Genomic DNA, 15119 nt, shown 5'->3' with positions numbered 1-15119 from the left:
GGGGGAGGGGCCCCAGGTCCGTGTAAGTGTGTGGCTGGGAGGTTGAATGTAGGAGGGTGGGGCCAGGGAAGCCCTGGGGGAGCAGGCAGCAGGGGGGCTAGTGCTTGCTGCCGACAGGCCCCAAACAGCTCAGATTCAAAAACAAAACAGGCTTTTAAGATGCCAAGTTTGATGAAATCTGAGTGCTGGAAGAGGTGGGAGTTTTCTCTTGGAAAAACAGCTGAAAATTGAGACTGAAAGCTGCGAAGGGAGAAGGGAGATGGGTCTCGGCTCCCAGCTTCCCTTCCAGCCTCAGAGCCTGGGGGCTGGGCTCTTGGCCAAGGTCAGGATACCTTGCTGGGGGTGCCCCCGCCCCAAGCCTGCTCAGAAAGAGGCAGGGTTGAGCCAGCCTTGGTTGTCCTCAGTGCACACAGAACTCGGGGAGCAGGCCCTTCCACCACCCACGAGGTCCCTTCCTGCGTCGGCTGTTTGTGTCCTTGGGTGCATGTGCATGTCTCGGCATTGGTGCTTCCCTGACTGCGTGTCTGCACATGTGTGTGCCCTGGCTCTGCAGGCACAGGCCTCTGGATCGGCCTGCTAAGCCAGCTTTCCACAGGTGCTTGTCCCTGCAGGTGCCCCGCCACACGCACATGAAGGTTTCTGTTTTTGCACCTGTCTCCTTCCGCACATATACTGTGTGTGTCCCTGGCTTTGCATGTGTCTAGGTGTCTGTGTTTGGACAGGGTGAGGCCAGGCTCACAGATGGCACCACCCTAGAGAGCGTGTGCGTGCTTTTGTGTGTGTGTGTGTGTTGTGCCAGTGTGCCTGTACACGCACAGAGACGCCAGGAAGCTGGGTAAATGGGTGAGGAGGTCAAGCTGACAGACGGTGCTCTCCGCCTGGGGACCCTGCAAGGCGTCTCCATCTGTCAACCTCCCCCATGCAGCCCCCTCCCACTGTCCCAGGCGCCTCTGGGCATCCCAAGCGACGCTGGACAAAGGGCCCTATGTGTGCATTGTACGGGCCTCAGTAGCCACCCTTCCCATCATTACAGCAGATTCTTGGTCCGAGCTGACCCCTTTGTGCCCCCAGCCTAGTCTCCATCAGCACCCCACACATGTCACCGTGCTAGCCTCCTCACTGGCCACCACACACACTTACTGGACTCACCCTCCTCCAGGAAGCCATTATGAGAGGAGGAGAAGAAGGTGGTCCAGTTCTCTCGCTGCTGTGGGACCTCAGCCCCTTCTCTGAGCTCTGGGCATTACCCTGTTACTACCTTTGTCCAGCGCGAGCAGCTGGACTTTTCTGGAGAGAAGCATGAGGATACTGCTGTGATGTCTGGAGACCTGGGCAGTGCAGCGCAGAGCCATTCCTGACCACTTGTGCCCACTACGGGTACACTCAGCCGGGTGCGCTCCCCAGTGCTCCTGCTGACCAGCATTCTCCACAGACAGGCATAGACACTTGGGGTCACCGGTCGCCACCCGCCACGCCCCCCCCAACCCTCTTCTGGGGAGTTGGGACTGGTCTCACTCGGTCACTGCAGTTTCCCCTGCAGTGATGTCGCAGAGACATGGCACCCAGCTGCATGACAGTTATGGGGGGAGGTCCCCCAGAGTTCAGAAAGGAGGACATGCCCCCACACACACAGCGCCACCTAAGAGGGATGGGAGGGGCGGCTCCAACTCGGACTACGGATGCGCGTGTGCGCAGCTCACGTGCACGAGCGGCCCTTCCGCCTGGGCGCCCTCCTCTCCACCGTTACCATGGTTACCGGGTGGCCTGCAGGGGGAGGGGCCTTCATCCCCTTGAGTTCTGGCAGCCCCTCCATCCACAGGACTTGTGAGGGGGCCTCAGCGTGACCCGTATTTCCGGTTTTAGAACGTGGGTGCGTGTGGCTGTCCACATGTAGGGGACAACTCCGGTGCACTTTGCAGTAAACAAAAAGACAGCGGCTTGTGCAGGGGGTCTTTCCTGCAGTAGAGGTGGAGCCGCCGAGGGGGAGGGGCGGAGGGCGTGGCATCGGGGGAGGGGCTGAGTGAAGGGGCAGAGACGCTGGACAGTGGCTCAGCTTCACCAGGGATACCCCTCAGCCAGGTCTGCCGCCTGTCTCACCCCAGCCCCAGCACGGGCTTAGCCCTGTGACCTTGGGCAGGCTTCATCATCTCTAAGGCTTGGTAGCAGTTCATAGGGTTTGGGTAAAAAGTACATCATTCTGTTAAATGCCTTTAACGCAGCCGATGCCTGTTAGCGGCTGCCCAGTCAGTGTGTGCAGAATGGAACTGCTAGTCGTGTTTTCCAGACTGCCACCTTTCGGGAACAGGCTGCCAGCCCTTCCTTCTGAAGCACTTCTGGCTTGATTCAACCCTCTAACCCTTGGGCTAGTTGTTAGGCACTTAACAATGCTGTAATGCAAATGGTCCATAGATAAGATGGTTAATCATTCCTCCTATCTGTGCCTCACTTTCCCCCATTGGGCTACATTTGATTGCAGTGATGACGGTGGCCCCAGTCTGAGGATTTGCCCTTGGCCCTGCGCCTGAGTGGTTCCTGCAGGAATTCGGAAAGGGGTGCGTGTGCCAGTCTGGTGCAGAGGTGCAGTTGACAGTGGCATGCTTGGCCCTCAGGCGGGCCAGATGCACAGCAGGCATGGGTACACAGTTGCTGTCCTTGGCCGAGCCCGAATGTGCTGCAGGCCCCCTGGGGGCACGGAAGGAAGAGACCCCAGCGGGTCGCCCCTGCGCGCCTGGAGCCCTCCTGCGAGACACACGTCCCACTCCTTGAGATGGCAGCCTTCCGGGTTTTGCCTAGAAGCCTAGTTGGCACAAGGGACTGGCTTTTGGGTCCCGCTGTTTTATGGAAAGCTCTTAACACATGCCGGCTTGGGCCCTGGCGATGGTGCCTGGGGGATGATTGGAGCCAAGGACGGAGCCATTGAGGGCCAGATAATTGAGGGAAGAAAATTAATTGTCCTTAATTTGGCGTAAATCCCACAGACCTCCCCCGTGTCAGGAATTCCGAGTAGATTCTCGGGACACGGGGCTGCAGACATAGGTACTTCGTCCATGCTCCTTGATGAGGGCCTGGTGGGTCGGATGGGGGCCCACTGACTCTTGGGCCCCACTGGGGTGTCCAGCACTCCTACCAGGCAGGCCTGAGTGCTCCTTTCCATTGCTCAGGACGGCAGGGCAGGCAGGACTGAAATGCAGAAGGAGCTAGATTGGTGCTCTGGTACTCTGGGATGGCTCTCGCTGTTGGGGAAGCAGGAAGGGCAGTCTGTAAAAACTGCTGTGAAAGCAAGTAGCAGCAGGGCCAGAGGGAAGTGTCTCTCACTAGGTACGTCCCCAGGCCCTGCTGTTAGGCAGGCCTCTCGTCTTGCCAGTGTACTGTAATAGGAGAGTCAGAGCATTGTGTGGGCCTGTGAACGGTCAGCATTTAACGTCCAGCATTGATAGGGCTCCAGTTGGGGAGGTGAGGCCATGCTGGAGTCCTCCTGCTCTCTGGCCCCGAGACACCCCCAGTGGGGCCACAGCCTTTTCTGTGCGCCCCCCGGGGGCTAGCAGCAGATTGTGGGAAATCTGGCCCTTCCCTGGTGCGGCTGGCTTCTCATCTCACCCCTGTAAGTCCCTTAGGACTGAGTCTCCAGAGAGTGGTGACCTTCCTGCAGACCTAGACGCGCTCCCCTTCTGAGTATGCCTCATGCCTTTTCCTTGGCGTAGGAATCTGACCCCAGCTAATGTTTCCACGCACCCACCCAGTGCTGGTCGAGTGCCAGGGAAGTGAGAGAAGAGTGCCAGCCTCCTGGCCTCCCCCTCAGTGAAGCCTAGGTGTGCCCGTCCCCCCAGCCCCCTGGAAGGTTGACAAAAGGTAGAATGTTTGCTTTCCCCTGTCAGGGGTGGCTTTCAGGTGTGGGTTGGTGTTGGTGATCACTCCCGGAGTGGAGTGCCAGGAAGGCGAGCCTCTCACAAGCTGGGGAAAGATGGCCCCGAGGCCCTGATCCCCATCCCTGCCTGCCCCCACAGCTAAGTCTGCACCACTGTCAAAACAACACCAGCTAGGATCTGCTAGCACGGGTCCGTGTCAGACACACTCATTCTAGAGCTGTGGTCCTCCGACCCTGCTGTACGGAGTCAAGGGGACACAGAGGATGGGCAAACTCTCCTGGTCCCCAGAGCGAGTTGCTGGTGGCAAAGGGAGGCCCCATTTTGTCTGTGCTAGGCTAGACCCTAGCCTCCCACCTCCTGTACTGCATGCATCTAAGAACTGGTCAGTGGCCTCTCATGTGCCCGCCCTCCGGTTGGCGTGCAGGTTGTGCGCTGTGGCTTTGTGAGGCTGGCCCACCTAGAGCTGCTACTGCTGCTCTCCTGGCAACAAAGTGCCCTGAGCCCAAAGCTCTGGGGGAAGCAGCCAGGTGGAACTTCACCTCCGGTGTCTTCCTGGAAGCCCCAGCCTCCCCATAATTCCACTTGGTCCCCATGTGCTCAGACAGGGAATCGGGGTCGGGGCCGCAGCAGAGAACAGGTCCGGATCAACCTGGGCTCTGCACGGGGGTGGGGGTGGGGGATGAAGAAGCCGAAGGCCGGGTTCTAGGGCTGCGGGAACAGTGCAGACGAGGAGTGAGAATGGCCAGCGTGGGGCCTTCCGGTGTGCTGTGGCGATTGCGCTACATGGGCTGTGGGCTCCCCAACCCTGCCGCCCCTCAGCATTTCTGCTGTGGCCAGCCGAGAGAGAGCCTACCCTGCGGCCCTTCTGCAGGTCCCAGAGAGACGTGTTGCTGAACAAACGGACGCCTGCAAGTGGAGGCTTGGCTTTGTGGCACTCCCGATTCGGAGTCATCTCTTCTGCACGAGTTTCGGGCTTCGAAGTCAAAATGGGGCAGGGATGGATCGGAAGGGTCACAACTGGCCCGGGAGTCTTGGTAGTCCCTGGAAATAGCCCACAGAGGGGCAGCCCTCACGTGCACGTCTGCTCTTTGTCTGCAGAGGACCAGCTGCCTGCTGGCTTCCCCTCCATCGACATGGGACCTCAGCTGAAGGTGGTCGAGAAGGCACGCACGGCCACCATGCTGTGCGCCGCCGGTGGCAACCCAGACCCGGAGATCTCCTGGTTCAAGGACTTCCTCCCAGTGGATCCCACCACCAGCAATGGCCGCATCAAGCAACTGCGTTCAGGTGAGGAGAGGGTGGGGGTCAAAGGGCTGCACAGACATCGCTCGGAACCTTGTCTGACTAGATCCGAGGTTGGCCTCACCTTCCCTCGTGGGCCCTCAGAGCCTAGGGTGGCCGCTGGGTGGGGTGAGCTGGATCTGCTAAAGGCCCACCTGGTCCAGGGAAGAGTTTGACGTGGAGGGTTTATTGTGGACTGTGCTTCACCCTCTCCGGAATGCCGGGCTCTAGGAGCCTTTGGCCCAGACCTGCTCCTTACAGCACTGTGCCTTCGCAGCGTGGCGGGGCCCATGTGAAAGTGTTGCTGTGGGTGATGGCCCTCCAACCTGTCTCCAGACGACAGGGCCTGGCCCAGGAAGAAGGCCAAAGGTGCCTGATTCATCAGCCTTCGAAAAGGCTGGAGCCTGGGGGACCTTGCTGCCCAGCAGGGTGACTGCAGCCCCATCCCCTGGCCACCAGAGCCACCTGTCTCCTGGATGTTTCTGTTGCAGCAGCACGGAATCCTGGGAGCGAGGCTGTTGCCGTGACCTGGCGGGAGGTGTCGCCCCATTGATCGATCTGCCTGTGAGGCTCCCGCCAGGATAATTGATTCCGTTTTTTGTGGGAACAGAGCAGGCGGGAAAGGTGGCTGGGCACTGGCGAGAGGCTGCACTGCGCATCTGCCACCGGCACGGCTCCGCAGACCTGCTCCAGAGGCTCCTGCCAGCCCTGGCACGGTGGGGCCTTGGGCAGGATGGGCAGCAGCCGCCCGAGCCCCTACTACCTCTCAGATGTCGGCCTCGTGAAGATGGAGATAGCTCAGGCCCTGCAGGCTCGAGACACCCTCGCCACTCCTTGGGGTGCCTGTCCCTCCCCGCCAACTCTTGCCAGTCAGACACCCCTGTGGTGCCCGGAGGGAGGAGGGAAAGATGAGCTGCCTAGCAGGGGCAGGGTGGTTCTGGCCCCAGCCACAGTCGCCTGAGACAGCCCATGAAGTGTCAGCTCATTTAATTTAATTAAAACTCAACAAGATGGAGGCAGCTAGAGCACAGTTAATTAAAACAGCCATAATCAAGGCAGGAAAGGGTCCGGCAGGCAGCGTTTGCCGCCACTGCCCGGCCCAGCCCTGCACGGCAGTCAGCATGCTAGGGCTACTCCACGTCTCCTCCCAGGTCCCTGGGGCAGCTCCTCAGGCAGGCGGGCGGTCCTCCCTGCAGGCCTGGACGCTCCCCAGCACGCAGCTGACTGTCAGCAGCTGCAGCTCCAGGCAGGGCCGCTGTGCGCGTGTTCGTTCATCAAGTATTAATGTGCGTGCTGTGGGGCAGGCCCAGCGCCACCCATTCACTCAACTGCCCTACTCTCTGTCCTTGGCCACTCGGCCACCCCTCTCACTTTCCCTGGGCTCCCAGGGCTCTGGCCCTCCTGCTGGGCATCCTGCTTCTCCAGGTGCCCCTGCTCCAGGTCCCTCACCGCAGACTCAGCAGTTCCAAACTCTCTGAGAGAAAGACAGATCTTGCTGCTCCTGTAAAACGTTACAGTCTCAACAAAAAAAAGCTAGTCTCGGGAACCCACAGGGCCAGTCTGCACAGGCCTCGCGGGTCGGCGTGAGTCAGACTGGACTTGAGGACAGTGAGTGTGGATTTGTGGTGCGTCTTCCTCAGCCAGGGGCCAGTGAAGCTGCCTGGCTCCCTGGCACGCTCCACACCACAGCTGGCTCCTTGCCGGTGGCGTCACGTGACTCCACACCAACAGCTCCTTCCCAAACAGCCATGCCCTCCTCTTACTGACCTTGTGCCACAGAGGGACAGCATGGTCCCTGTTCCCCCATCCTGACCCTTCTGCAGAAGCCAGGGAACCGAGTCCTCTTGACTGGTCACCCACCTCTCTCAGATTGACCCACCTGGTTCTTGCCTTTGACCCCGGGAGACCCCGCCTGCCGTCTCCCCCATGTCTGCCCTCGGCAGCTGGCGGGTGGCCTGCTGTGTCTCCCCCCTTGTCTGTCGGCCATTCACTGCCACTGCGACCAGGTACACACTCCTGAGCCAGGTGCATGAGGGCCCTTCTTGTCTCGAGTGGCTTGAGGCGCCTGCGTGAAGTCCTGGGTCCCGGCTTTACCACTCGCAGGCTCGGCTAAGTTGGTTAAGTTACCTGAGCTTCGGTTTTCTCATCTATAGAAAGAAGCTAATGGTGAAGATTAGGTTAGACAGTGGCAGCAAGCGCTCTCCCGCCTGTGTAACCAGCCTGTTATAGGTGGAGCACTTCTTAGCTCCTGCGTCCCCCACCCCAGGCACTGGACCCTGCCAGGCCCAGCACAACCAGGTGCCTCTGAGCCCTTGGTCCATGGATATGCCCTCTCCAAACTTGGGACCTTGGCCCTGTAGATACATGTCCACTTTTCCCCTGCTTTCCAGGTCTACAGAGAACCCGTCTCCTTGTTCAACCTTTCCCGCCATGGGGAACTGTGGCCTATGGGTCATGGGCCTGTGGACCAGCTCCTGGGATGGATGGAGTGACACCTGAGGGCCCTTGGTAATCGCAGGACTTTGCCTCTCACTGGCCCCTGGCTTATTCTCATTCCGTGACCATCTAGCAGGAGGCTGGGGCTGTCGCGTGCAGGTGTTTATAGGGACATCCCTTCATGGATTCGAGTCAGGCCCCAGGCACTTGGCCGTTTGCAGGGACCCTCCACTGTTTACGTGTCGCCCACTGTTAACAAAGTGCTTTCTCACCTTAAGTTGCAGCTGCTTCTCCGGCAGCCCCATGAAGTAGGGCAGGGCTGTGCTTCTCGGGCCCACTTTACAGCTGAGTTAAGGGAGTCACCTGGGGTCACACGTGGAGACGAGGGGCTGGGAGCACTCTTGGGTCACCCAGAGGCTTCCAGCATCACCTCCTTGGAACTTGAGGGCCTGAGAAGGAGCTGGGGCCCATTAGGACCCCACAGCACCACAGACCCATCCTTATTAGCCCGCCAGTACCCAGAAGCCCTCTGGCATCCTGTGGCCTGGGCCACAGCACACCTAACCAGGGCTTGATCAATAGAGCAGGACTTCGGCAGAAGGACAGCTGGCAACATGGGAGGTCCTCTGCGACCAGCCTACCAACCTGCTGCCACAAGTCCCGAGTGGGCACTTTGAACTCAAGGCCCAGGTGGGCCTATGAGGAACGGGGACAGGCTCGAAGAGTGGTCGTCGTCGTCATCATTAAGGGCCATTGAGTGTGTACTGACTCTTGGCGGCCCCTTGCCCGGGCCGAACGATACACCACCCCATCCTGCGCCATCCTCACAATTATTCTGAAAAATTGAGCCCACCAATGGAGCCACTATGCCCATCCATCTTGTGTAGGGTCTTCTTTTTCCCATAGCCCTCTGCCTGACCAAGCGGGGGCCCTTTTCCAGGGACTGGTCTCTCCCGATCATGTGCCCACAGTTCGTGAGACAAGCCTCGGCATCTTTGCCTCTGAGGAGCACTCTGGCCGAACTTCTTCAAGACAGATTTGTTGGCTCTTTGGGGCAGCCCCTGGCCCTCTTCCTTACTCTCCACTAGGACCACAGTTAGAGTGTGTGGATCCTTCTCCGGTCCTCCTTACTCGCTGGCCGCCTCTCACTGCATAGGAGGCCATGGGAAATGCCGTGACGTGGGTCAGGCACACCTCAGTCCTCAATGGGACATCCGTTTCAACACTCTAAAGAGGTCTTGGGCCGCAGATCTAGCCAGTGCAGTGCCTCGTTCTGTCTCCTGGCTGCCGCTTCCTGCAGCATGGCTTGTGGATCCAAGCAAGTCGAAAGCCTTGGCAATTTCCCTCTGTCTTGAAGAAAGTGGAAGTCCAATCACAAGGACCAGCGAGCCGGGACTGGCGTCCACGGGGAGCTGTTGTGGGCCCTCAACAGTCATCCAGTCCTGAACAGAGCCCTGAGGACGAGACTTCCTGTGCGACTTCCTGTGCGCCCGTACCCCCTCCAGGTCCCCTTGTCCCGCTGTCTGGATGTCTGGCCCCCCAGTGACCGAGTGAGTGAGCTGAATCCCCTTCAGCGTCAGGTCCCCTTGACTCCCTGTGTGTTTGTGCTTGCCGGGGAGCAGTCTCCTTCCACAGCCCCTAAGGTGCTGGCACCATGATTGGCAGGCTTCAGGAGGAGAGTCTGGGCTCTGGCTGCAGCAGGAGGCCCCAAGGGACAGGACCCAGAGGGAAATGCCCAGCGTCTCCAGGGGTCCTCTGAGACCCTGCCACCCCTCACTCTGCCCCCACCAGTGAGTCTCTGCCCGGAGGGCATGCTGGCAGTGCCTGCTCACCATTGCATAGCCTCCATCCCCCTTCCGATGCCCCCTCCCACCCCCAGCTCCGGAACTAGGAAGAAGAAATTATGGAGTTGGTGGGAAAGTTACTATTCCCAGAGGCCCCAAGATTTGTCATGTTGAAGCTGGGGTGGGAGGTGTGTGTGTGTGCCAGACCCCAGGAACAGATCCGTGATTCTCTTACTCTCTGGTTCGTTCAAATAAGTGAACTCGAAGGTACTTCTTGTTTGTATGAGCTGTATATCAGTATTTACCTTATTAGATAGCCAGACTGAGAGCATTTTAAATACTTATTAACTCATTTAAAAATAACTTTAAAAACCCATTACTTGCTAACATGAATAACATGGGTTTGTTTGTTTTGGGTGTTTTTTTTTCCTGAAAAATAATTATATTTTCTGAAACAAAACATCCTGTTGGAAGCACGGCATTATTTTACACTTTTGCAAATCTCTTTAATTTCGGGCTTAATGGAAGACAGCTGGATCCTTGTGTCTGCTGGTGTTTTCAGTCGGGGGCCGGATCGCATGTCACACAGCTCACTCTGCTCTGAGTGAGCCTCCCAGACTACCACTCTCAGTGTCATTATGAGAATCGTTTTGACCTTCCGAGCCCCCTGAAAGGGTCTTTAGGAATCCCGAGGGACTCTGGACCACACTTGGACAGTCCCTGTAGTGGTCCTCCCCCAGTAATGTCCCTGCGCCCCTTCACACACACGCGCACCCCAACAGCGTACGGGAGAGGGTCTGGCCCTCCTGTCCAGCTTCTCCCAGCCTCTGCTTCTGCAGGGCAGCCTTGTTCAATGGCACATGAGTCTTTGAGAGCCAGCACACCTGGTCAGCCCCTGCCTCGTCCCTCGCAGGCTGTGTGACCTGGGGCTCTAGGCAAGCCCCTTCACGCTGCTCAGCCTGTTTGCTCGCAGGTTTGCTCCACACCGTGGGTGTGGAGGATCCCCCATGCCGTCAGGCTGCACGAGATAGTGCGCAGTGTTGTATTCAAAGACACCCCAAGTGAGAAGAGGGAGGGCAGGTGGGGTGGATAACGCTGCCCCTGGGCCTCCAGGCTCCCCGCTCCTCGGACCCAGGCAGTGGCCCTGGGCAGCAGCACCTCAGCACCCTGGTGGTGCTGTCTGATAGGCATTGGGCTGGTGACCACGAGGTCCACATTGTAGCCCGTCAGCTGCTCCTGGGCGGAGAGGGGAGGCTGTCTGGTCCTGGAAAGATGGTTCCTTAGCCTCGGGAGTCAGAATCGAACAGAGGGCAGTGGGGGCGGAGGGAGGGGGTGTTGCTCACAACCTCAGAAAGGGCACCTGTTGGGCCTGCGGGCTTCCCGGCGGCTCTGGCCCAAGAGTCCAGAGTAGGTGGTCTTACCCTTGGGGCTCCTGAGGCCCAGGCTGTAAGGCTCTGAGCTGCACGGGGTGGCCTCTGGGCTCTGGCTCTCACCAGTCTGGTTGCAGTCGGCTCAGTGGTATGAGCAGAGCCGAGTGGGCTGTGAGTTGTCGCGAGTCCTGCTAAGGCTGTCTGGGGGATACCTGATCTGGCGGGAACCCCCCTTTAACCCAATCTGTGCGCATAACCCCCCTAGTTGGTGAGTGTTTTGACATGAACTCTCACCTATGGTGAAATTTTCACCCCTCACCCTGTTGGCCTCACCCCGTAGGGTCTCCAGGAGCCCCTCCCCACCTTTTAGATTCCCGTCACCCCAGCCCCTTTGGCCCCTTGCACTGTCCCGCCTCGGCAGCTCCCTGTGAACGGGGACACAGCTTCCCCCACACCCTGCCTGGAGCTTGCTCACACGTCCGCTGCGGCAGCCTGCCTCCGACCTGGCTCTCTGTGTCTGTAGGGCTCTGTCTCGGGTTTTTATTTTTATCTGGTTTGGCTTTCCTTCCTTTTGTACTAATGCTTCTCTCTGATCTTATTTGCATTCAAATTACCTCGCCAGGTGGTTCACCAATCCGAGGTAAGAATGCTGTCCGTGCATCTCGCAACACCACACCACGCCACACCACTGCCGTCACCACCGCTCCATCCCGTCCCGTCCGTCACCTCCCCCATCCCCATCCTGACCTCTCCAGCCTCCTCATCTCCAGCTGCTCCAGCCCCACCCCACCGCCGGCCACCACAAACCTCCAGTCAGCCATTCCCTCCTGTGAGCTCATCCATTACAAGTCTGATGGGTGGGATGCTCGGCTAAGCCCAACTCTGGGGGTGGCCAGCCCTCCTGCCCAGGGCGTCGAGGCCAACCCCCTGCAGGAGAACCTCTGGGTCCCCAATGCTGGCCTCAGGTGGAGCACCGGCCTCTGAGATGGGTGGGCAGGACCGTGCCATGCCTTTCCTCTTGAGGGCAGCATCCCTTTCCCTCTGGAATCTCTCTGATAGCTTGACTTCCCTTGGATAAGAGGCCTGGTGGAGGGGTGGGTTATGCGTCCGGCTGCTGACACTGAAAGATGGGCAGTTCTGAGAGGAAGAGAGGAGACTCTGTGTCCATAGATTCACAGCCTTAGAAACCCTAAGGAGCAACCCTACTCTGTCCTAGAGGCTCACCTGAGTGGTAACCAACTTGCAAGAGTACCGGGTTTAGTTTCGTTTTGAGTCCCCCGGCTCTAAGGTAGACTCACAGGGCAAGGGTGGGTCTGTGGTCGATTGTCACCGTCTTCGAAGGAGCCTTGGACTTGGTTCCAACCAGTCCCCCTCAAGCACAGCTCTTACCACCCACCTGTCGGTGGGGCCCAGGTGTTGCTCTGATGCTAAAGAGTTTCCATGGAGCTTCTAGACTAAGGTGGGCGAGGAAGAAAGGCCTGGTGGTCTGCCTCCGAAAGCCCTGTAGCTCACCACAGATCCCCCTGTGTGAGGTCACCATGCGCCAAAGGCCAGCCCACCAGCAGCTGCCAGCAGCCTTAGCCACGTGGTTGAATCAGAAACCTTGCTGGCATCCCTGCCGCGCCCCTGGAGAATAGAGGGCTGTTGCATTGAGACTAGTGTGGACGCTGGGTACACTCAGGGCCGAATCGAATGCCATGCGTTCTCGTGCAGGCGGTCCTGCAGCATGGAGGTTTACAGATCATTCTGCAGGCATGAAGGTCTGGTTTCAAGTGTGACTTCAGACTCGTGGAACGTGCTCAAAGAAAACAGCCTGATCTCTCGGAAATGTCCCCACTTTTTAAATGTGGGGCAGGGCACCCTCCCTGGGGCTGGGAAAAGGAGGGGAGATGATGAAGGCACTCGTGAGATGGTCGCATTTGTCCCCTACATTGTCTCTAGACTTTTCTGAGAATCCTTGGCAGAGTTCCACTCAGAGCCAGGAGCTGCCAGCTCCCAGCCCTCTGCCTCCTTCACCTGCCTGCTTGCGTGTCCTTTTAGCTGTCCCCCACTGCTAGGTCTTGGTTTGGGTTCCAGATTTTGGGGGGTTTCTGGGAGAGGAGCCCTGGTAGCTTAGTGGTCATGTGTTATGCTGACCACAAGGTCAGCAGTTAAAAAGCACCAGCCTTTCTGTGGGAGAAAGGCGAGGCTTTCTACTCCTATAAAGAGTTGCAGTCTTGGAAACCCACAGGAGCAGTTCCACCCCTTCTTGCAGGGTCGCTACCTATGAGCCAGGATCGACTCCATGGCTGTGAGCTGGTGTTGTTTTTTTCTTGGTATGCAGATGTAAGGTGACCAGACATTCTGCTTTTGGCAGGACAGTCCCGATTTTTAACAATCTTTTCCTGAGTCCCGCGGTGTTTTAAAAAAGTCCCAATTTTTGGAAAGAATTCACGACAAGCTAGGGTATACGGACTGCCATGTGGCTATTTCGCCAAGATATGAGTTTTATTAGTAGTGTCCCAGTTTACCAATGTTAAAATCTAGTCACCTTATGCAGATGGCCACTACGGTTGTTGGGACCCCACCTAGATAGCACCACCTGCTCCCTACCTTGGCCCCAGAGATCAGGCCTCCCCTCCCCTCGAGCTGTAACAACGCCCATCCATTCCATAAACATGACCTGTTGGGGGCCCACCAGGACTCTTCCTCCGGGAAATGGGTGTTTGGCACGTGTTGTGAGATCTGTGTGGAAGGCAGAGGCCAGGACCTGGGTCTGTGGGCAGTCTCAAGGATCCTAGGACCACAGACAGCCAGTCCCTCGTCCTTGGTTGGCTCCTGAGCCTGGGCATCCCTTCTCCCCTTCCAGGTGTCAGCCCCTCCAGCTGTCCTAGGTGTGGATGGTGGAAGAGGGCGGTGTTAGATGGTATCTGACAGGTGTTAGAACGAATGCAGACCCCTGGTGTACCTCCAGGTGTGAGCAAGCAGGCTTGGGCCCTTCCTGTGGCTCCTGCCGGTCCAGCGGGGGTCGGGTAGCTGGTCCTGTCTGTCCTGTGTGGGTGTGCTGTCATTCTGCCTGGGTGGGGTGGGGGCTGCTCGGGTCGCTCGGGCCTCCTGTGCAGGCAGTGGTTTTCTGTCCTGTCCGGGCAATTACCTGTCGGTTGGGCTGTCCTGTGTGGGTGTAATTGTCGGGTTGTTCCCGGGCGGGGAGTGTTGCTTGTGCGAGGGGGGGTGGGTAGTTATTGTGCTCTTGCAGACGGACTGGGGATGTTTATTGTGTATGTGGGGGGTGAGAGGGGGCGTGTAGCCAAATCTAGCCTTTCCAACCCTCACCTCCCCCACCCACACATTTCTTGCCAGGGCTCCTCCACCTGGACCTGGAAAGCCTGGCTTCAGGCCTGTTTCTTCTACTCTGTTGAGGGTCCTCTTCAGTGCCCCCTCACCACCACCACCCCCCCATCCTGGCTCCTGTCTGTCCGGCTGCGGCCAGAACAGCCCCTCAGGGCGCTGGCCCGAGTGGGAGCCTCCTGAATTATGCAGGAGCAGCGGTGGGTCGAAGCACTTTAGCAGGAGGGCGGGGGATTGGCTGGGGCTGGCGGGATGGGAGGAAGGATGGGTGCTGTGGGCCGAGACTGCTAGGCCCCTGGACAAGCCCCTCTCTTGCTGTGGAATCCAGGTGGGTGGCAGATTCTCGGAAGGGCGTTGCATGCCTCTGGACAGGGGTGGCCCCGACATCTCAAGAGGCCACCCCCATGCCTGGCTCGGGCACCTGGCCAGCAGTGCAACATTCAGGGTGATACTTGTTGGCCACCAGGCCCCAGTGCTGGCTGGGGTTGGCCATAGCTCTGGTGGACAAAGGCAGGCCGAGGTTCCAGCCAGAGGGGTCCCTGGGTCCATCAGGGAGAAGTTCCCAGAAACAGTTCCAGAGCCAAGGTGCGTCCTGGATGTACTGCAGCATCTGGTCAGCAGAAGCCACAGATGCTGCCAAGAGCCCACCCCCACCCCCTGTCTCTGGCCGGGCCTGACCTCTCCCTCTGTGTTCCCACAGGTGCCTTGCAGATTGAGAGCAGCGAGGAGTCGGACCAAGGCAAGTACGAGTGTGTGGCCACCAACTCCGCAGGCACACGCTACTCGGCCCCGGCGAACCTGTACGTGCGAGGTAAGGACCCTGTCGCCAGAGCTCAGCTGCATCTGCGGACATGCAAGGACCCCCGGGGCCAGTCTGTCTTTTCTCCCACCTCTTTCTACAACAGCAGTAGCAGCGGCTCCCACAGGGCAGGCCCCTGGCCTCTGCCACCAACGTGCCTTCCTACCCCTGCAGGCCCCTCCTGAAGCATTTGCATCTCTCGTAGGTCGTGCCACGTGGGCCTCGCAACTGTCCAGAGACCTGAGTGGGGTTCACA

The 15119-nt window shown here is 58.7% G+C and overlaps 1 protein-coding gene across 1 annotated transcript in view; it reads left to right on the top strand.

Moving 5' to 3' along the window:
• The window catches only part of PTPRF (protein tyrosine phosphatase receptor type F), a 79267-nt gene that overhangs the window by 26896 nt on the left and 37252 nt on the right, over positions 1 to 15119 (top strand). Inside the window, exons 5-7 of the mRNA XM_045291816.1 lie at positions 4965 to 5153; positions 11360 to 11377; positions 14765 to 14875. Of these exons, the coding sequence (XP_045147751.1) occupies positions 4965 to 5153; positions 11360 to 11377; positions 14765 to 14875 (318 nt within the window). The remainder of the gene's footprint in view (positions 1 to 4964; positions 5154 to 11359; positions 11378 to 14764; positions 14876 to 15119) is intronic.

Source organism: Echinops telfairi, unplaced genomic scaffold, assembly GCF_000313985.2.
Source record: "Echinops telfairi isolate 266 unplaced genomic scaffold, ASM31398v2 ScPeMD7_443;HRSCAF=831, whole genome shotgun sequence".
NCBI classification, from domain to species: Eukaryota; Metazoa; Chordata; class Mammalia; order Afrosoricida; family Tenrecidae; genus Echinops; species Echinops telfairi.
This window is presented reverse-complemented; position numbering and strand designations above follow the sequence as displayed.